At 39.9% G+C, this 23498-nt stretch overlaps 1 protein-coding gene across 1 annotated transcript in view; it reads right to left on the bottom strand.

The window, feature by feature from the left end:
• LOC128805229 (dual specificity calcium/calmodulin-dependent 3',5'-cyclic nucleotide phosphodiesterase 1A-like) overlaps positions 1–23498 on the bottom strand; it is a 360529-nt gene that overhangs the window by 19326 nt on the left and 317705 nt on the right. The window contains 2 exon segments of the mRNA XM_053973819.1: positions 3123–3195; positions 3197–3222. Of these exon segments, the coding sequence (XP_053829794.1) occupies positions 3123–3195; positions 3197–3222 (99 nt within the window).

Genomic DNA, 23498 nt, shown 5'->3' with positions numbered 1-23498 from the left:
CTCTGACTGCCAGGGACTTACTTTGCCCCTAGGGGACCTCCACACGCTCGGAGGAGGGCCTGCTTTACTTCTAAGAAGACGCCTCAGTCGCTTTTCTATTCCACTTGCTTCCACCCGTTCCAAGCCGGCCCCTTCGCAGGAGTCCAGAAACGCGGTACTAGCGGGTCCCTCTCACTTTGGGGGTCCGAGCTGCCGGCCCCTGTCTCACTCACTCACTCATTCGCTCGTCTCCCGGTTTTTCTTACCAACTCGACGCTCCTCTGCGTTGCTCGTCTCACATTGATCCTAGGGTCCGAAGGTGGCCAGCGACTCCCAAGGGTCCCTCGAAGCAGGTGGTCAAGCTGTCCAGCTGTGCGGGGGTCCTCTTCGGGCGTGGCTATCCCGGACGAGCCCCCAACTGAAATGAACAGGGCTAATGCCTTTATTAATTTTCAGCTCTTTATTAAAAAGATCAGCTGGGCAGGGGGCTCGACACGGAGCTCGCCCCCGCGGTTGTAGCTTTCCCAGGCGGCCGAAAGGAAGGAGGTGTGCTGAGTCTGTTGCTGAAGTCCAGAACAACAGCTGTCCCTGCTCTTTCCGTGGTGGCAGTATCAGGGCTCTCTCTGCCTTTCTGTCTCCCTGCTTCTCACAGCCTAACCTAGTCTATTCTTTTTTAGGTGATGGTGACGGCTAAAAGTCAATCAGGAGATGTGTTTCCCTCTTCCTCAGCTAGGGCATTTGTCTAGACCCCTCTACTGTGTTCAGTTTTTGATTTAGGATTGTCTTTATCTCCTAAAAATACTCCCATGATCCTAAGGGTTTTTTATTTGCATGTTAGTCCCGGAATGGCAGCGTGGGGGATGGGAGGCCAGTTATCTCCAGGTAGTTTAGAGAAAACAAAGAGAGCAATTAGCTAATTAACATTTCAATATCGGTACTTAGCTAGAGTTAGTAGGTTGGTTTTTTTGGTTTTTTTAATGTTGGGGTTTTTTTGTGGTTTTTTGTTTTTTTTTTTTTTTTGTGTTGCCATGGGGACTAAGAAGGCCCTGCCCACGTCTCTGGGGAACACGTGGGAACTGTTCATTACATGGTGGTGGTTAAGATCAACACCACAAACATGAAGCATAGAGTACAAAGGATGAAAATAACTGAAACATGGTAACATCAGAGTACTTGGGCAGTGAATATGTCTAGCAAAAGACGTGTGAGATCTTGAGGCGAGTGCACCTGAAATTGAACTGGTCCTCTCTTAAGGGATTGAAGGGCATTGGTAGCACTAGGAAAATACCTTGGGTTTTTTTTTGCCAGCCTTGATTTTAATGTGACTATTGCACACTAGTGGTACATACACCAGCTGGTGCAGTTTTAATGTTGAATGTGATTACAAACTTGTAGTGTATAACATTGCTAATTAACAGTGAGCAAATTTTTAGAAATAGAAATAATGGAATTGGTAGGTGGCAGGGATACTTCTAACAAGAACACTTTAAACAAAGAATGTTCAGACAGGTTTCTGTACATGAAATTTTGCTTCACAAACTTTGACACTCCTTGAAGGAGTCAACAATGGTTTTCTCCATTTTTCCAAGGTCCTGATCCAAACAATGTCAAAGCTACTGAGTTGTCATGGATTAAAAAAGAATTGCAACATACAATCTTAAGATGGGTAAATAACAAGTTATCAATGGGGAGAAAAATAAAGATCTATAAATAAATTTAAAAGAGTGATGAAATGGTCAGGATTCATAGAAAGAAGGATTGTTGCTTCTGCTGTTCAATGTGCTTCTCCAGAAGATGTGATTTGGAAAAGTTGTTGGTGGAAGATGAAAGCAAGTGGGGAAGAGCAATAAAGAAAAAGTGAAGAAGTAGAAAAGAAGAAGAAGCAACAGCTTACTTAAGTGTAGTTGGCAAATCAACCCATTCAATGTTGGTTTGTTCAGAAAGATGCATATAGAGAGAGGCAACACTAACTCCACAAGTCCACATGTGTACTTGGGCTAAACATTAATTAGGATTTTTTGTAGATAATTCTACAGAAACTACTGTAGTTTCTGTAGAAACTGAAGGAAGTTCAAAAATGAAAGTACAACTTTAAAATCTATTCAGAAAAGCATAGAAGATAAAACAGAAAGTGTAATTACATTATTGTTAACATTTCTGGTATACCTGTAACTTGAGCAGTATGCAGTGCTTGTTCTCTCCTTTCAAAATGAGATTAAAACCAAGAACGATACAGAGAAGAGCAGCAAGGAAAATGAAAAATAAACTAGGTTTGCTGGTGAGGAAAGTAAAAAGAGAACTGCAATGACAGTTGAGGTAGTATGTAAATCACCAGGGGCTTGGGGATGGAGGCTTGGGAAACAAAGAGCAATTTGCCAATGTTTCTCAAAGTGCAAAATCTGCGGTGAGAGGAACTTTTTCACAACGGACATGTTCAACTGTGAAACTCAGACCCATGGGACACTGTGTATTGAAAGAATGCATGGGATCAAATCCAACTAAATTAGTGCCATAAAAGACAGTCAGTGTTATTTAACATTCAACAGAATTTGAACAAAGAACAATTTTAATGTTGTGCTATATGTTCTTTTTCTAGTGAGTGAAGAGAGAGGACCATTTGTAATCCAGCCTCCTACCTGCATCCTCCTGAATGCCTATCACACTATGACAGGAGGACATTTATTCTCAGTACTGTTAAAGCAAGAAAAAAATTTCCCATGCTGTCTGAAATAGGAGTAGTTTTAACTGTGCTAGGCAGAAGGTCACATTGAGAACACCATAAGGAAACCAACAATCTAGGAAAGCACTGACTTAATTTGACAGGTGGTAAGTCACATACAATTACTTTGTGTATGTAATTCTTTTAAGGTAACAGACCAATATTTTAGTACTAAGTGAGCATATGCTGCTATTGAAGTAATTTCTAACAAAATGTCCATTATATCATATAGTTAAATCATACACTTGGTTTTAGTTAGAATTGCAGTCGCTGTCAATGCAGTACAGCCTGTGGAATGGTTCCACAATGTTCTCTGTCTGCCATTCCAGGAGAAGCCTCTTTTATCTCTTTTGTTATTTCCTATTCCAACTCTGGGGAATATGTTGAATTTTCTTCATTCTTCCCCTCTTGTCAAACACATTACCTCTCACCAGATGTTCCTCCAGTTTCTTGTGTAAGACAGGGAAATCGTCTCCTGGGTTGTGAGATGGCCTCCTTGAGGTAATGCAGTTGAGGTTTGGTGGCTGGTGGTGACAAAGGAAGAACAGTGATGGTTACTGTGCCTAGATTTCACGCACTTGTGGAGAAGAAATGGATTCCTCAGGAGCTCTATCCATCCCACAGCCTGTCTATGCAAAGGAGGGCTTCTCAGCCTAAGAGCCAGGATTCTTTTGGGTTAATGGGCAGTTACAGACAGTTAGGAAAACGTTCACAGAAAAAAAAAAAAGTTTAAAAATATAAATAATAAATATAGATGTAAAACTCTAAAATGAAACATAGGCATCTCCAAAATTGAAAGTAGGGCAATTAAGCACTATAGAATACTGGATCTTGAAATCATACCCATATTCTTACATCTCAGCAGACTACATCAACACAGGAAAGAACAGTCTTATGGTTAGAAAACAACAGTTTAGACAGTAGATGAAACTGCCAAAACTAAATGAAGAAGCACCTTTATACTTACCTACCTACATACATATAGCAAAACACTTCATTGTTTTCAAAATATTGTTGGTCAAGGTAATTTTAAGGCAATAAATCTGAATTGAGATAATGTTTCTCAGAATTCAGGAATAGGTGATTTAGGCATTTTGTCTGATTTCCCAATAAACTACAGGCCATTGTGAAAGCTGGAAGTGCTCTACATAATTATCTGACCATTCTCAACTTCTTGACTCTGTTTATTTGAACCTACATCTTGCTTTCTTACCTCTTTACATGGATAGACCTAAAAATTAACCATGACCATCATCAAAATATTTTCGTCTTATGCTTAGTTATTATTTGCAAAATGACCAATTGAATAATTAATATGACAAGGATTTAAAAATGCAAGTCATTGCTCTTAGCAGGAATCCTAAGAAGCAAAAAATATTCCACTGTTGGAGCTATGACTTTTATTTTTAAATCCTTGTCATACTAATTATTCAATAGTGGATTTTTCTCACATGCTCAGGGAATAGTCAACCTCTAATGCTGGGGTCAGGAAGCAATCTTCCCCCTGGGCAGATTTGCACTCATCCCTGGGGACTTTTTGCCTTCCTCTGCTGTATCAAATCTGACCACTGGTCAAGCTCCTCCAGTCCCTTTTGGCCGGGTTGCTGCCTGCTGCTCATGCACCATGAAGACAGACTGTTGTGCCCCACATTCATTCTTCTTTTATCTTCTTCCTTTGTGTGATTGTTACTGAAACTAATTATTCATGTTCTCTTCAGGAAACAGGGTTTTCTTGGTCTGTATTCCTTCTGCTGCTTTCTGTAGCTCTGTTAGACTGACAGACTACAAAGGATTTTTTTTTAAACTAAGTTGAGATGCATCACCCAGCTTTGGGCTACACATGGGCATTGTGTTAACACTTGTGAGCAGGGGCTGTGAAATGGTTTCAGAAAAATAATAATAAATAAACCAAAAAATAAAATCCTGATTCCAGTAGTAGCCTTTGTGTTATGTGTCCTTGAAAGCATTTTTGGTGCTGAAAAACCCATGGCATTTCAGGCAAATGAAATTGCTTTTCAGCATTTAAGTCGTGGTCTGCAAGGAATAGAAATAGAAAGAAATAGAAATAGAAGCAGAAATAAATTGAAATAGAAATTAGAAATATAAATAGATATAGAAATAGAACAGAGCATGTTACTCCTAGAATTCTCTATGACAAGCTAAGATCCAGGTCTGAGGGCTCAATCCTAGAGAACTGCTCTCTGCAGTGCAGGTCCCAGGCCCACCCAGGAATCAGGGACAGAGATGGGCACACAGACTGAAAGTCCCAGTCTGAGCTGGGATCAGCCCTGGATCCTTGGGAGAAGATGGTGGGGGTCTTGGGTAAGGCTGGTCCAATACACTGAGATCTACATGCACTTTCATTTCCAAGCCACAGAAATGAAAATATGGTCACTCAGTGATTGCAAATGATAATAACCTGGATACATAAATACAGCAGTATACATCAATACATCAATACCCCTGCTTTCTCATCACACTTAGTCCAGGTTCCTTGGAGAAATGTTTAGTTCAACCTCTTTGTACTCAGAAAAAGGAGTCATTCCAAGAGGCAGCAGATGCGCCCATGGCCTCTGGGCTCCCTATAGTGCTGTGATAGGTTGTTGAGTTGCCAGTAGAATCTGGTTTGACTGTGGTCAAGTCAAGGTAGGGACACTGTCAGGGCTCTCTCCTGTATGCGGCTACCTCACCTCATAAAACTTGACCAGCTGTGTGACTTCTTGGGTGATTCTTCCTCTCTCAAAATTGACAAAGGTACCGATTCAAAACACAGCAGTGAGGCAGACTGACCAACCTGCTGGCAAAGAGATGGATGGGATCATACACACATGTGCCTTTTTTGGTCACCCTCACTCCTTTAGAAGTGATATTAAACAAAATGTGATAAAGCTTCCCCTTTTAATTCAAGATGCTGAGTGCAATTTGCACAAAAACCAGCAAGACAATAACATTTACTCAATTAGAAAATTGTGTGTGTTAACACCAGACTGTTTCTTAACTACATGTTAGTGGTCGCTTCCAGCAAAACCAACCCTCCCAAAACAAGATATATATAGAATTGTCGCTGTGTCCACCAGAAGCCCACCTTGGCTTGCCCGACCAGCTGGCATGGTCAGCTGTTGGGGACACTCCCCTGTTCCTCAGGGAGGTTTGGGGAGCAGCTAGGATGGTCACCTGCCCTGGGACAGAGGAGAAGTGGCAACATTCTGTGGAGGGAAGAGGCTGACTCTTTGTTGGGGTTATAGTCCAGAGTTTATTATATATATCCAATGAGCTCTGCACTCCAGGGGAACAGCCAATGAAGAGCCCCGATCAGGGCTGTGTAACACATTATAAAGGGGGGTGTAAACAAGGGGAAGGAATCACCCACCAACCAATGGGGAAGTTTGGGGGAGTGGAAGGTGGGGAAACAGACAGACACAAAGTCCAACGGGGAAGGTTTAAGGGAGGGGCCCCTGGCCCTCCCCCAATCACTCGACGCCCTTTGTGGAAGGTTCTGGATAGGTGGGATGGGGAATCGAGTGATGGACAAGGCACCACGGAGGGGACAGGGGAATGACTAAGCAGTTTTCTGTGAAACATAGGTGGGGAGAAGGTGATTGACATAAAAGGAGGAGGGGGTAGCTTAGGGTAAAACTATTGTGGAGAAAATGGGGGGTAAAGGAACAAACCATCACAGAAACAGAACATAAAAACCACAATACAACATAGAACATAGAGAAATAACACAATAATGATTGTAAACAAAATATGTCATCAGCACTGGACTATATGCATGGAAAACATTGTACTATTATCTACTCCCCAGCACATACTGTAAATAACTGCACAGAAAGGGCAGACTTGCAAACCATACCAGAACAAACAGGTGCTGTATAAGCCACGGTAACAAGGCATGGATAGGAAGTTACCAGTGTTAAAATAGCCAAGTCAGAAAAACCTCCACTCTCTCCCTAATCCAATTGGTGCGAAAACATACACTGAGGTAGTAGGTTTCTAACAAAGAGAGAGATAAAACACTGGCTAGTCATTTCTGGAAGTGCCAGACAGAAGGCACCTTCCTATAATTTAGGGTGACATTATCACAGTGAGTGCTGCTATTGGAAGCAAAGCACGACAGGCAACAAATCCAATGTCTTTTTGCAAAAAAGGAACACTATTAGGTTGATTGCTCCCCTCTTTTGAAGGTGGATCCTCCCTAGTGCTATTTTTCTAATCAAAACAGTTAAGAGATCCCTATGCAGGGAGATACGTTTACAGGGGATTAAATGTTATCATTCTCAAACAAATGAAGAAACCGGGCACACAATAAGAATTTGCGCAAGGTCATTTAGCAAGTCATAATGAAGGGACTGTACTTGGTAGCTGTGAAAGATTGGAAAGACTGATGTCTTGAGACATTTTGGGGTGCATGTATGTGGGGAAAGGGGTAGGTCAACCCTTGCCCTGGCAAGGCAATGCACTACCCCTGTACACCCTACTCCCCTGGAGCCTGTATCCTGGCCTGGCAGATCCTGCCAGTCCCTGGAGGCAATGTTTCTCACCCACCTCTGGAACCCCATATCAAAGTCTTGAGTGGCCAAATGACCAGAAGTCTCACCTGGGGGAATGGGCCCAGGAAGGCCAAGGGGTATTTAAGGCTGAAAACGAGGAAATAACGTCTTCACCCTACCACCTCCTGGAATTTCTATCTAAACACAACTGGAATTCAGAATTTGGTAGCTATGTGTGTTATTTTCTGTATCTTTTCTAATTCCCCTGTTTCTCTTTCTTCTTCTAATTCTCTCTTCTTGGAATTTTCAGGTAACTTAAAATAGAATGGGTTTAGAATTTCCTAAGGTGAAGGGCCAAGTTCATGCACTGAGAAGTGTTTTATGCTGATTGAATGTGGTACTAAACCTTTTGCCAATTTTCTCTGATTTTCTGAAGTTGCCAATGAAGTATTTTTTGTTATTTTGACCTCTTGAGAATATCATGTCCGTGTGTCTCTCATGCATCTAACTCAGAGTACATGAACAACCCTAAGCCTTGTTCAAAACTTCATGGAGCAAGTTGTTTGGGGCTTTACAGCTTTATGCCAAAACATTCTCTTCTGCATTTATTCCCCGACCTGCTTATTATAACAATGGTCCACAGGCTCAGAAATATCACACATAAGAGATGTGCAATTTGCTTTTTGCAGGTTCTCATTAACAGGTCAGTGGGTTAAAAGTGGTGCTGCCGTGTCCATCCAAAATCCATTCTGGTCAGCCTGACCAGTGATGACATGGCTGGTGGTGGGGGACAGTCTCCTATGTTCCTGCGGAATTTGGAGAGCGGCTGAGGGCCAAGTGCTCACGCTGTCAGCCCTGGTTGGAGGAGCAGCTGGCAACAACTGTGGAAGGAAAACAGGCTGACTCTCTTCTGGGGCAAATTCCAAGGTTTATTGAATGCTCTGAGGAGCTGTGAGCCTTAGGGGAGCAACCCAATGAGAGCCCCGAGGGGCAAGATGCAACAGTTTATAAACCGGAGAGGAGACAAGGGAGGGGGATCACCCCATGACCAATGAGGGATTTTAGGGGAGTGGAAACTGGGGAGACAGACGGATACAATCCCCAATGGCGAATGCAGGGAGGAGGGATCCCTGGCCTTTGCCCAATCACTCGACACCCCTAGGGGAAGGTTCCAGATAGGTGGGATGGGGAGTCGAGTGATGGATGAGACATCAGGGAGGGGACAGGGGAATGATTCAGCAGTTTTCTGCTGATTGACTCCAGAGGAGGAGAAGGGGATGGACATATAAGGAGAGAGGCAGTTAAGAGTAAAACCATCGGGGCATATGGGGATACAGGGGCAAACCATTACAGAAACAACCTGAGATATGAAAATACAATACAACAAATTGGGACAGAGTTGGAGAAATGAATGAGAAGTCCTGTGTAAGCATTGCTTATTAAAAATAAACTAAAGACCAATGGAAATATGCTAACAGGTATAAAAATGAATTAGTTTTAATATTAGATCTGCTTATATTACATGAGAATTATAGATGTAGTGAGACATGAATGTTTCATTCCTCAATTTTTCCTTAAAACAATGTTTTTCTTCAAAAAGCAAGGCCTCTCCAAGATCTCTCCAAAGAGCAAGACCTCGAAATGCCACCTGCAAGAAAATCCTAAGTGATCAAAAGTAGTAGCCTTTTTAGAAAGATGCTCGGCCTAAGTGGGCAGCTTTACCTTTATCTTATTTGCAGAAGTTGTCAGCAGTGGATGGAGAAGGGGGATCAAGCTGCTTTTGGTGTTGAAGAATGCTGAGACTAGCCTGACTCAAGCCTAATCCCAAGGTTAAACATTCCAACTCTTTCCTGACAGAAATTGGCACCAAAATTCCCGATAAAGGAACTGTGGATAAACCAACAAGTTATAGTACTGATAACTTGCCTAAAGCTGCTGAGCTGCAGTGTGCTGTTCTTGGTGTAGATATTCTCACAGATTGTGATTTCAGTCAAGAGAAAAGCTGAAAGGTGAGATTTATCTTGGGGTCCTTAAATAAGCTAGTTGAATTCTCTACCTCAGTTTCCCTATCTTTAGAAATTACATTGGTAATGACATTAACTTCTCCCAGGGGGGAAAGTGGTAAGAAATAACAGCTGTCCAAGCAACATTCTCACTATGCTTAAAAACAGCTTGATTATTACTAGGCCTCTCTGGGGAGCCAGATACTGAAAAGTAAACAGCAAGCACCATGCCTGCATCACATGTAAAAAGCACAAATAAAAAAAGAAAAAAATTAACCCTTCTACAACTTGAATTCAAATACAGGGGAGATCTCATTGTTTGTATTTGGTAATAGGATGAACATACGCAAACTCAGTTACAGAAAAACTGGAAATGTTGAAAAATGTTTTAGAGACCACAAGCCTCTTAATTCAAATCAAGAATGAACAATAAATACATATTGTTAAAAATCAGTTTCAGAACAATTGGGAATATTTGCCATTACTTGGTGTCATTCATTTTTGTTATAAATGAATGCTCCAATTAAAGAAATTGATTAAATGATCAAAGTATAAATTTGGAAATAAAAGGAAAGCCACAAGTGATTCGACTCTGAGCCAGGTGATCAGTGTCAGAGAGACTTAGGACTTGGCCTCTATCGCACCAAAGTCCCCGTAGATCTCCGAGGCTCAGTTCTAAGGGGTCTATTTTTATACAGTCTCTTGGGCCTTGGAAGGGGGTCTTCTTTAGCATATTATCCTGCTTTTCCTGGAACTAGTGGAAAATTGCTGGAATCCTATCAAGTGAAAAATCTCCGGGATAAGCTTCTGATGATGCCTATCAAAAATGTCTCCCGCTGGGGTCTTGTCAGACGAGAAATCCCTTGGAATATAAGTTTCTGGAGACAGTGTCTTTTTGGCATTTTGGATTTCTATCACTTAGCTTGCTTGTTGCCTGACACTGGTTTCAGTACACAAGAAGCTGTGGTTTTTAATTTCATTTAGCACAAATTACTTTATAATGTATGTTACATATTACAATTTTGGTTTTCCATTTCTTTCCTTATGAGTCTTAACAAGCCAAATAAGTTTTTTCATTACTTTACCCACTCAGTCCCAGGAGCAAACTTGTGCTGAGTTTTGTTTTCAGCCTGCATTTTAACTTGTTTTCTATTTTCTGAATATAAAATATAGCATAACAACCTGCCTTTTTTTCTTCCTTGAAAAATGTTACAGAACAGGAGTCTTTTGCTCATCTTAATTCAGCTCAGGGAAGATGTGTCTATTATCAATTCTGCTTATATAAAAATACTCTGAAGTTTATTATCAATCTCATACATGGAATTTGCTGCAAAATGCTAGCTGAGAAAAGGTTACTTTGTAAAACTAAGATGCTTGAATTTGGTTAATTTCCCCTTATTGCTCCTACCAAGAGGTTTAATGTTTAATATTTAAGACCTGTCATTGTCAGGTAAACCATAAGCACAGTGAAATCTACTGTCACAGATAATCCACAGTGCCCACCTGAAGGTAGACAGTGCACTAGGGCATGACTTTGAAGTGTATCATCAAAACAAAGAGAGATAGTCTGCCATTTATAGAACTCATGGTGGTGTAATCAGCTTCTACCATAATAAAAGAAGGTGGCCCCACCCTGATGGCATTTACACAGAATGTCCTGTGTGTGGTGAGCTGTATATGTTTTTTGTTGTTTAGTCTTTGTCTCCAGATGCTGCCCTGGAACTAGAAGAACTTTGCATGCAATGTCCTTTGATTTCAGTGCAACTAAAAGAGTCGTTAGACCCTAAGTATTATTTTGCATTAAGCTTATTTGCAAATGCAATGACTTTTGTCTCCCAAGTAAGAATAGGGAGGAGAAAAGGGCAGTGAAATATTACTGTGAGAATCTGGGCCTGTAGAAAACCAGAAGATTTGGTAAAAACCTAACAAGAACATTACAAGACCAACAGTAAGGATTTTTTTAAAATTGCATATAAAATTGTATAAAAATATCACCCAATCAAGAAGAAAAGCAAAATGCTTACTCTGTCATTCTGCTGCTAGATTTTATCGCTAGAAAACCCCAATGGCCATAAATAATTTGGTCTGTTAGGTGCACTCCTACAACCATCAGCAAAGACAACAGAATTATATATATTCCTCCTGCCACTGGATAACATCTAAACTCAGGGTGTTATAATACACATATGCTTGGAAGAGACCAAAATAATACAAAATGCCAAGAGTGTGCTATGAAACTTGTGAGTGTGTGCTGTCTTGCACTTAAGTGTAAGGGTAAATACATTTGCTAAAACTGAGTTTCAGGTCCTCAGCCAGCTTGCTTGTAAGTTTTATTCTACCTGGTGGTTAAGTCTGCAGAGTAGGGTGAGCTGATGCCTCAAAACAGGCCTGCATCCTGGTCCTACCTGGGTACAGACCAGAATCCTTTGTGCTTACTAGGGATAAATACAGATGTTTCAGCAACAGGAAAGCAGTCTCATCAGCTGGACGTGCCCAGAGAGCATTTAATTTTAACATAAAATAATTACATTGGCAGTGGTCACCTGTGCAGCTTCTGTGCTGACCTTGCTTTTACGCAGTAGTAAGACAGGAAAAGGGATATCTGAGATCACAAAACTTGTCTACCCATGGGAGCAGGAGAAGCCTCCTATTAGGTTGCGCAGTTGACACTAATCTGAGACTGAGAACACCTGCTCATGTTGTGGGTAACAGAAATGGGAAAATCCTCTGCACTCACTTCAGATGAAGATGACTTATGAAAAGTGGAAGGACAAAGTTTTTTTTCCTCCTTTCTATCTGGCCAGCACTGATGTCAGGTCCATGGAGTAATTTGCATGTAGTCAGTGCCACAGTGATCCTTCTCTTCCTCAGCTAGCATGTTTCTGCTTTTGAGTGATGATGCTCAGACACCATGCCAGTAAAGCTCTGAGATCACCATTAGTTCAACACATTGGGAGCCACTGTAGAAATTGCAAGGATTAACAGAAAATTCAGGTAGCATTTACCTTTAGCTAGGTGAGCTTGTGGACCTGATTACAAAGCAGCATAGCATTATCAGCTATCTAATTTGAAATACATTTGCTTCCAGACTGAGCTTGTAAGACTTTGTAAATACACATACAAATATTTTTGTACTCGAAGGATAGTTTGCAAAAAACACTGCTGTATACCATTCTTCTCTAGCATAATCAATTACATTTTGGAAAGCTTCTGTCCAACTACAAAATTTATGCTTGAAAAAAGAAACACCAAGAAAAAGGTATTTGTCTCTTTAATCCACCCATCAGGTCCCCAAATGTCAGATTCATTATGATGCTAAACATCCTACTGTATAAATAGGAATGTGTTCATTCCAGCTTGAGCATACAAAAGGCTGCAGCTAGCTTCAGTCGGCTGAGATTGACTAATCTGAAATGTTTTAAATCAATCTAAAATTGAAACATTTCTTTTTTTTTTTATTTACTACATATTTTATTACCAGGGAAAAATAAAATGGTTTCCCTTATCTATCCCTTGGCTTCCCTTATCTATATTTTTTTCTCAAACATGGAAAATATTAGTGACATGCCTAATCTGTTGCTCTTTGAGACATTTAAATAATTAGCAGGATACAATGAAACACTAAGATGCTGGTGAGACACTAGAGCAGGTTGCCCAGAGAGGCAGTAGATGCCCCATCCCTGGAAGCAAGATCAGATTGGATGAGTCTGAGCAACCTGACTTAATGGAAGATGTCCCTGCACATTGCAGGAGGCTTTGGAATAGATGGATTTATATATCCTCTATGTCCCTTTCAACCAAAACTACTCTAATACTATAATTCTCTGAAAACATATTGACACTTCTTTTTCTATAGTGTGTTCAGGAATCCTGATGCTAGCCACTGGAGTCTTTAGCTAGCTCTTTTAGAACACCAGCAGCCAACGCCAAGGTGTATGGAACAACTCCAGGATGAATTCACCAGGAGCTGAACTTCAGAGCTGTGGCTCTACAGTGGGATTAACTTTACCAGCATCAGGGAGAAAAGTAAAAGAGTTGAAGGATGCTCTCCACCTATTTCCCAATGGGATAACCTTACAGGAGGAGTAAGGGGGGTGGTTTATAGAGTCAGATCCAATGAGAGTAAAAGGGAGGAGAAAGGGGAGTGGTTTACATCAGGGGTGGATACAACTTAGGGTAAAACCAACTTGGAACATAGGGAGGGATTTGGAAGCAACCATTATCAGAGAACCCGGATGACAAAACTGAAAGCTGGGGTAACACAAACAAGTCCAAGCACTATGAGTGCAAGGTCTACTAGTTCCCTGAACACGAATCCCAGATAAAGAACAAAACCCCAATACTTGCATCCTCTCTGTTTTAGGAGGGGAAAGTGCCTGGATTCTCCCTCTCAAACTATGTATCAGTTTCTGGGAAGCAGAAGACATGTGGTGCTCTTTCAGCTAGGCAGAGCTTTTTGAGAGCACCTGCAGTCTCTCTGCAGAGATGGAAGAATGTAATTTTTATCACACAGCTTCCTAGCCTGTGCTGCCCTCTGCAAAATGCACTCTGGCTCCTTTGTGCCTACAGATGGGTGCTCCCATATAATTCTGTAGAATTTCAGCATGAGGCAAATGGTATGGACACAATATTTAAAGAATTTTTGGCTTATTCATTGCTTGTGTAGTCTTACGGAGGATGGGAAAGAAAGTCATCTGAAAACATAATTTCTATACACCTGGGAAATTTAGATAAAAATGTAAAAACAGAAATCCTTTCTCACATTATAAACATGGGCCATTAGCTGATGAACACCTAATCCTTTTCCAGTTTTTGATTGATTCCTTTCTGGAATAAAGTAAGAGAATGCAGCTATGTATTTTTTATCATTATTTTTTATTATTATTTTACACATTTGCACAGTGGCTGATCTCTAGTTTAACTGGGAGGTGTCCAAACATACCCATACGTTGGCTCATGATGCACCTGCACAGGGCTGCAGAATGTTTCAGGAAGGTGAGGGGGAAAAGTAAGGAGTCAACTCCACAATATATGCTTTCACCTGGCCCAGTCTCTTTGTAGGGTTTTGATTTCTAGATTTCAGTTTCACTTTATATATTTTTCCCAGCTAATAGATTTCACTTCTTTTTTAAAATGACAACAAAAATAATCTAAGAAATGCTTATAATCCACTGTAGCTTACACAAATAAGTTAAAAGAAGGAGGCTGTTAGGCCTATCTCTGACTGTCTGTGTATTAAAAAGCATTTTGCTGTACACCTGTGTGCTGAGATCAGAAACTTTCCCTATAGCATCTCTTCTTGAATGGCAAGTCTGATTTGCAGCCCCCAAGAGATATCAAATCTACCACTTCCTTTACTAGCTCCTGCCAATAGTTAATAACCCTAATAATCAAGGAAAAATGTTTTCCAGCCTGATTTCACACTTTTGTGCCAGTGCATGATAAACAAGGGCTGACGAACTATGGAGTTCTGATGATGAACTATGGAGTTCTGACTGATGAACTGAGGAGAAGAAAGAAGGAAAGGAAAGAAAGAAAGAAAGAAAGAAAGAAAGAAAGAAAGAAAGAAAGAAAGAAAGAAAGAAAGAAAGAAAGAAAGAAAGAAAGAAAGAAAGAAAGAAAGAAAGAAAGAAAGAAAGAAAGAAAGAAAGAAAGAAAGAAAGAAAGAAAGAAAGAAAGAAAGAAAGAAAGAAAGAAAGAAAGAAAGAAAGAAAGAAAGAAAGAAAGAAAGAAAGAAAGAGAAAGAAAGAAAGAAAATAAAAGAAAGTATATATTAGAAACAGGTGAAGAAAAGTATATCTTTTTTTCAAAAAATGTAATTTTTTTAGTGTGCATAATCTAAGGCATCTTTAGCCCCTGTAAAAAGGTAAGAGTAACAAAAAATACTGACTAAATAATTTTGCACCTCTGAACAAACACTCTATTAGGGTATATTTCCCCTGACTCCGCAGAGAAGTCTAACTAAGCACAGACTGTCACCACTGTGGTATTTAGTTCAGCATTATTGTTATTTGATCAGTGTGCCTTCAAAGAACCTGCTCAGGGCTGGAATTAATATTCTGCTACTCTCATTGGGGCTGAATGCTGATGGAGGAGGAAAAAGAGTAGTAAAAAAAATGCTAAGAGGTGACAGCCTGCCACAACATGGAATGTGCTCAGTGTGGATGGAGCCACTGTTGTCCGAGCCCTTCACTTTCCCCAAAAATTTACACCAGAGCTACTATTGAACCACAAACTCACAAATGGGAACACTGTCTCCCCTTCTGTTTCATTTAAATGAGCTGGTTCAGTGAAGTCAATTGAGAGCTCCAAAAACGTCAAGATTTTTTTTTGTACTTCTTTCTGAGAACATGTGATTGAAGTGCAGCCTTTTCACAGCATAAACATAAGGTAAATCTCTAGCTTTGAACAAATTCAAACTGGAGTAGAAAAAAACCCTTAAAATATCTCTAGCCTCAATAATGAGAATCAGAAATACTAAACAATCTTAAGTAAGAATGTGTTCACTTTTAAAATGGATTTAGTCTAAGCTTACTGCTGTAATTTTTCCTAGTGTCACAGGATGCACCTCCCTATATATGCACAGTTTAAGAAGGAACAGAGACCCAGATTTTCATTGCAAAGTTCTGGGCTTTTGAACATGAAAAGGAAATACTAAGATTGACCTTCCTAAGCCAACATTTTGCATGTTCTCTACATAGAAAAGTTCCATGACAGGAGTATGAAAAATATATATATATGAGTAATACAGCAAGATCTCATCCTGAACAGCAAGTTGTTCAGCAAAAATAGTTGTATGTATTGTATATGTATATTGTATGTATGGGTATGTCTTGACTTCCACACAAACAGGCAAAATTGCTTACAATTAGCTGGATTCCTATTAAGATCCGAAGCCAGAAACACAAATGTGCTTGATGTTCCTCATACATTCTTATTTTAGTTTTTTTCTTTCCATCCTTATCCAACAATACTTTTCCTTTTCATTGGACTGTCCATTTAATCGGTGATGAAAGATGAAAGTAAGAATTGATCCATGTGGTTCCCTGATGCTCCTCTCCTCCTAGATCTTCAGGTCAGACAAACAGCTACTACTGGTGGGCCATGAAAAAATGTGAGAAACAGATAAATTTTTGCAATATCAAGTTACACAGGCACATCACATAATACATTAATACATGCGATCAGAGTCTGACAAACAAAATTTGCCCCAAGAGAATATTGCTTTCATTGGTTATTCCTTTCCTAACTTCAAAAAAAGAACAAAATCAAAGGATGAGGGAGTCTGACTGCTGTTTAGAAAGAAAAACATTTTTCTATCATTGTATTAAGTGCTAATGATATAAAATCCCAAGAAATAGTCAAATGGCTCTATGAATTCAATGTTCTTATCAATAAAATCTTCTATAGGGGTAAAACTGATGTCAAATTCTGTCTACTAGCAATTGGAAAAGGCTTTCAGTGAAAAGAAAGAGAAAATGTGAATTATTATCAAGGAATTTTTGATTTTTTTTCTTTTATATTCTTTTGCATCATCCTAGTGTTGGTTTCAGAAGCTGAGGCATAGCAAAGGACAAAACCAGCTTTTGAAGAATACTTTTTTCTATTTTCTTGGCCTGTCCAGAAAAATGGAACAATTTGCATCATGAAATCACAATTCGACCTTTTAACAAGAAACCTTCCAGAAAAAACGACAATAAAAAACATATATACATGAACAAACAAACAAAATTAACCAAAAAAACAAGGCCCCCATCCTTGAACCAGAGTCATTAGTTGTGAAGTAGCCAGTGAGAGGAGGAGTCTTTCCAGTGTTTCTGCCTTTCCCAGAATCTGGTCTTTGCAGGAGTAGGAGAACAGGAATGAAGAAGGTCAGATAAAATGATGAAAGAGATTTACAATCTCTTATTTAATATATTTTTACTCTTCTGTATCTGGAAAAAGAAGAAAAAAAAAATAAAATGAATAGAAAAGTGTCAAATGCTGCCTTTCTCCACTTTGTCCAAGGGGTAGATAATCTGGGAAAGTAAAACAAGGGTATCAGTTTAAACAGCCTCATTTTCTGCAAGCAGTGAAGTTTACTTAACTGTTGAAAGGGTACAAGGTGAGGCACGTCAATATCTCTTACAGGCACAACTGTAAATATCATTCTGTCCTAAACAAATTGAAATCTATTATGATCAGACAGATCCAGCTAGAATTCAAACTTAGGAATCAAGAAGATTGCATAACAGAGTCCAGCATGCTTAGATATAGAGGTTTTAATAGGTTTCTTTGCTGTGGGGCTCTCTGATCATCTTTGAATAACAGCTTTTCCAGTACCTTTCCACTTATGAAGGCAAGAATGTTGTACATGTGGTTTGAAAGGAAAAAAAGAAAATGCTCCAAACACAAAAGAACGCTACACTTTAAAAGCTGTTTGATCCCACTGAGCTTTCAGCGAAAAACACAGCCTTAAGTATGGAGAGGCACCAAAGATACAACAAAATATGTACATTTTACAATCTGCTTGACTCCTCTGTCAAATATTTATAATCCCTTGGCCTCGTAATTAGATTATGTTTAACTAATATTATCCTGAATGTACAAACATAACTGTTTTCTATGTAGTTATACTATAAGTGCATCTTCACAATAAACAGATCTCCTTGAGAAAGAAGTACAGACAAGAAAATTTTTGGTTATTTCTAGTGAAAATGGACAATTTCTAATTAAATAGGACAGCCTATCCAATTTGTCTCATAACCATCTCTAGAAATCCTCTGAAAAGTCTTCAAACAGGAACATGAATATTTAACTCTATATTGGCTGTTCTAAACAGCTCCCTGATTACACCTGGTACCTGCTGTAATTCTGATGATGCTTATATCACCAGAGTTTGAAAGTGCATTTGAAAGAGTCTCTCAACCAAGCACATTCAGCCCAAGGAGAGATGAATTTACCTGTAGGGCTGGGCATGCTTTGGAAGACATTATTGCATCAAAATATCTTTTGGTTCCTTTCAGGAAACCAATTTCTTTTGCACTCAATAATCTATTGTCTTTTTTTTTTTTTTTTTTTTTTTTAATGGTATTTGGGCAAGAGAGAAAAATGACTGCTGAAACAAAGATCTTTGCTGCTGGACTGCATTGTCTGTGTTGAATGTATACAGCGGCTGCACAGATCTACTAGTGAGTTGGTATCTTCTACCACGCAGATAGCAGGGGAAGCTTTCCTTTCAGGATGGTCCCCTGTAAATTGCTACTACAAAATCTTGCTCACTGATGCAATTCTAAGACACCATTTAAAAGAATTAGGCTTTCAGCATTTTATTTTATTTATTTAGACTGAATTGTCACATTTCCAGCATAATGTACAATAGGCAGTAGTTACAGCCATAACAACAGTAGTAAATTTGTGATGTTTCCCAACTAAAACATTCAGCCTGATTTACGGTCATTCATTAACAGGATCATAACAATCCCATGACACTTAAAATTAGCCACATTTTAAAGAGAAAAAACTGATCAAGAAGGAAGGGTAATTATTTGGGGCAGATGAACTAAATGACATATTTGAGCAATATGTATTTCTGAACTTCTTAAAGGATTTGCTGAATCACACCAGGGATCTGAAACAGAGTTTGAAATACCACCTAACACATTCTTCTCTTCCTATGCCATCCACACTTACAAGAATTTTAAACCCTCGCATCCCTGTTAATGAAGCAAGGCAAAATGCATTTCTCTCCATTCTCTGGAAGTTCCCTGCCTATGGAGAACCGAGTCAATGCAGAAAGGCTGTGGATGTCCCAACCCTGGCAGTGTTCAAAGCCAGATAGGCTAAGGCCTTGAGCAACCTCGTCTAGAGGTAGGTGCCCCTGTCCATGGCAAGGGAGGTTAGGACTAGATGATCTTTAAGGTCCATTCCAACCCCTTAACTTCCTATGATTCTGTGATAGCTTTTTATTTCTGTTAGCTACATCATCAACTCCAGTAAGAACATAACAGCACAGATGTTGCTTTGAATTGTTTTTCTGCTTGGTGGAGCAGATGTTTTGGTTTCCTAGCCAAATTTCCCATTGGATATAATAGAACTTTAAACTATCCAAGCTTTGGATGGATTCAGCCTCTTTCTCATTTAAATACAATAGCTCTAGTGCAAATACTAGCATGTATCAACAGAGGTAGTTGAAAGAGGGAAAAGAATGAATATGCAGTGCTCTGAACACCTAAGACTTTAAGTAGTCCACTTAGCATATATTGGTTATCATTATATGAAATAGCCTTGCCTGAATACACATCTCAGTCCTTCAATGTCTCTGATGAACTTATATTGTTTGTCAAGGCTGAGTACCGGCCTTCACTTTGATCACTAATATAAATGCCAGAGACTTCTAAAACTTTTCCATGTTGTGATACCAGCATCCACTCTGAGTCCATTTCTGCTATCAGTTTCTAGTTTATACCAAGGCATTTTTAGCTTTTGCCTGCTGGACTATGAAGCTACATATCTATACAGACTGACATACTGAAATGGAAATACACTGCAGTTCATCTTTTTTTTACGCAGAATTACTAAGTGTATCAGTATAGCCATACAGCAAGGAAGCTGACTGTTAGATTTGCACAGTAATTAATGATATTTTAGAGTCCAAAGTCTTAGAAGAGCTTTCCATTTTAACAGTTGGCATTTATTCTGTCTGTCTAATTCAAACTTTCAAATTCTGCTCCAGATCAAACTTTCAAAATCTGCTCTCTCAACACAGCTGGAGGACACACAGAAGCATTTAGACTGAGGTGAGAGTTTAGACTAACTCAGAAACATCTGTTCTGTATTGACTACTGCTCCTCACTAAGCATAATTCAGAGACCTGATACTGGTTCCACCAACTGGAAGTGGAGAGCTGACCTCTCCCAGTACTGCTTCTTATAGCGGCCAGTTCTGCTGCTCCAGATAAATGCCTGCCTTTTACCTCCACCCCTTCCTCTCCAGTTGCCAAAACCACAGTGCTGCTTAGAGAGGGCTTAGAGGGCTTAGGACACTGTTGAAGGTTAGGATTTTTTTTTTGTTTTGTTTTTTTTTTTTGTTTTTTTTTTCTCTCAGGGACTTCTCCCATTTGTTGCCTAAGAGATGAGAATGAACAAAAGATGTGGCCAGGATAGGGAAGGGGAGGGAAGGGATGCAGCTTGCTACAGTCTTGCTGCAGCTGGGGGAGTGAATGTGCTGACAGAGAAGCTCAGCGTTCTTGGAAGCACAGAGATACCATGAGCCGCGGCTGGGGGTCAGGAGCTGGGCTCAGCCCTCTCTCTCTTTCTCTGGGGATCAGAGGGCTGACGGCTGTGGTTTTGGTGCTGGACTTCTGCTGCCTGAAGGATTTGCTGCCACTGCGGAGTTTTGTCCTTCACTGCTTCTCCTTATTGTGCGTAAGCCTCTGCTAGCAAGAGTGATCATTGAACTGGGACCTTTTCAACACCTGACCTCACTGGGAGAGACCCTCACCATCTGCTTTGGTGTCTCAGGTGAAGCTTGGAACCCAGACCCCCAACTCTTCTCCTGGAGGGAGCACTTCCCGGCTGCTTGCGGGATTCCGGCTGCCGTGGACATCCCCAGGACATCACACAGAAGATGTGAAAGCCAGGGGAAATCCTGAAATACACCTTCGCTCCACCTTCTCTTTCTTCCCCGGGTCGCCCTGCCCTAGCTGTTTTCTGCCACTAATTTGGGGGTTTTGCTATACTTTAACTCGACACCCCTCATCCACCTGGATTCCTGCTGTGGGTGTGGTTGCCTCTGCTGCTACAGCCTGCTACTCCAAGGTTCCTCTTACAGACCAGCTCGCCACCCGGAGAGGCACTGAGACCGGCTGCTCCCTGTAAGTTTTGCAAGGGGAGCCCCTTTTCCCTCTCTCTCACCACCCAAGCCCCCATTGCCATGTGGAGAGGTGGCTGAGCTTGCGCCACAGCGCCCCCTGCAGCCGCGGGGAATTATCGCACCTGCCCTTTCTGGCACTGAGCCAACAGCGCCCCTGCCGGCTGTGACCATAACTACACCAAAAGGGAAAGTGCCTGCAACCGAGAAAGGCTGTTACTGGATTTCTGATTTTTGTTTGTTGTTGCTGCCGTTGTTGTTGTTTGTCTTGTTTTATACATATACATATATACATACATACATACATACATACATACATACATACATATATATAAGTAAAGAACTGTTATTCCTTTTCCTATATCTTTGCCTGAAAGCACCATAATTTCAGAATTACAATAATTTGGAGGAAAGGGGTCATATTTTCCATCCCAGGAAGGTTCCAGACTTCCTTGGCAGACACCTGTCTTTTAAACCAAGACAGACACTTCCCAGTAGCATCTAGTGCCAGGCCAGGCTATCAGGACAAGACCAAGCCCTATGGTTTTCAAAATGCATTTAAAAGAAAACCCATTTTTCTCTCCTAAAAAAAAAAATAAATGCTGAATGTAGATTGCAGGACAATATGGTGTAGATTAAGGATTCTTTGGGCAGGGGTTTCAGCATTTTTTTCACCATCTATTTAGCCTGCTTGAATCCCCATGAATTGAATTGTTTGTGAGGTTTTTGCATGGTCCTTGTTTTCTCTGCTCAAATTCCTGAAGCATTATAATCATACTTACTTCTGAAGGAAGCACAAGATGGCAGCACAATTATCCATGACTATACTATTGAAAATAAAGGGGAAAAAAAGGAGAGGTTATCTCATTTTTATTAACCTAAGATTCTCTTGTCACATTGCAATAAACACTGTCAGTGTTACATCCTATCATAACAGTTAGCAAAAGGGTTACACTTGAAGGAAAGTTCAATTCACAAAGTTCATATGCTATGACTCTAGCCTAGAAACAGAGTTGCAGAGAGAGTCTAACAAAAAGTAAATGAAATTATTAGTGACACCAAGAATGTGAAAGGGCACAATTACTCACTGTTTCTCACGATCAAGAAGGGAATTACCAAACAAATTTATCAAACAGTAAATTTGAGAAGAATAAAAAGACATGATTTATCACATAATGCCTAAGTAAATTTTGATTTGTGTTGCCTCAATGCCCAGTACACAAAAGTACCAGGGCTCCAAAGATAATTAGACAAAGTAATGGAAGATAAATCCATCAGAGTTTATCCAAGTCAGACATTTGACCTCTGCCTTGGCCCTCTGGAACAAAGAAAACTGTAGTGGGATACACCCATTGCTCTAATTTTGGTTTTTGTCCATTAAGATGTCTGCTATGAAATGTTGTCACGCAGGTGATGGAGAGCTAAAGGGACTTTTGGTCTAACCTAGTAAGGTTGTTCAAGTGTTCATAGCAAAGCTGACATGGTGTTTGAAAGTAGCTTCTATCCCTACTAATTAAAAGCAGAGGTTTTTTCAAAATGAGCTTATTTATTGCAAGCCCTGCTCCCTCCAGAACCCAGCTCCATCCAAGCACTGAGTGAAATGACAAAAGAAATTGCAAATTCTTTTATGGCCTTTGAGATCATAAAACAGTTACTACTGATGCAGTGCACGATGAGGTGAAATAGTAGTCTGAGTAACTGCATCTCACATAATCTATAATCCAGTCTTTCCCACCACAAATGACAGAAGTATTTGCAGTTGCTGAGACAGATTGCCAAATCTGCCACTTTTAATTCCTTTTTAATTGCTTTGTGGACTCACTCAGCATCTTACAGGATGTAAAGGAGTGAATTTTCTTTTTGTAGGCTTTTCCCCCCAAACCTGGGTATTTCTTGCCTCCCTGAGTGCTATAGTGGGCTTAATCATAATCTGCAGCTTTTCCACCTGCAAAGGACCATTGAAGCTATTTCTAGTGCTCAAAATAAAATGAAGATGTTGAAATCAAAGTACTCAGTTCTCAGCACTGGAGGATCCTGTCTCCTATTAAAGCCATTTGAAAGCCTTTTCAAAGATAATTATGACCATGAAGAAATATATTCTGTGTAGTATGGTGTTTTCTTTCTTCCATTGCATGAGAGATGTATGAGGCCTAAGAAGCAAAGTTCAGAAATCAATGAAATAAAGAAGAAATATGCATCATAAGTTAATTATTCTCTGTTATTGGTATGTCTAATGAATGAAAAATTTTGGAGTGATTATTTTTTCAAAGAAAACAAAATGCTATTTGAAAGTGCTTGCATTCTCTTTAAAGCAAGGGAAAATAAGAATAAATGCTCTTGAGAAAAAGTTTTGAATATTTGTTTATTAAATTAATTTAAATAACATCACGCCAATTTAGCATGACTCAAGTGTATAACGTTAATTTTTCCATGACGAGAAATAGCATTAGCATA

This window comes from Vidua macroura, chromosome 1 (genome assembly GCF_024509145.1).
Source record: "Vidua macroura isolate BioBank_ID:100142 chromosome 1, ASM2450914v1, whole genome shotgun sequence".
Classification (NCBI taxonomy): Eukaryota; Metazoa; Chordata; class Aves; order Passeriformes; family Viduidae; genus Vidua; species Vidua macroura.
The sequence above is the reverse complement of the archived record's forward strand: the minus strand, read 5'-3'. Positions and strand labels throughout refer to the sequence as shown.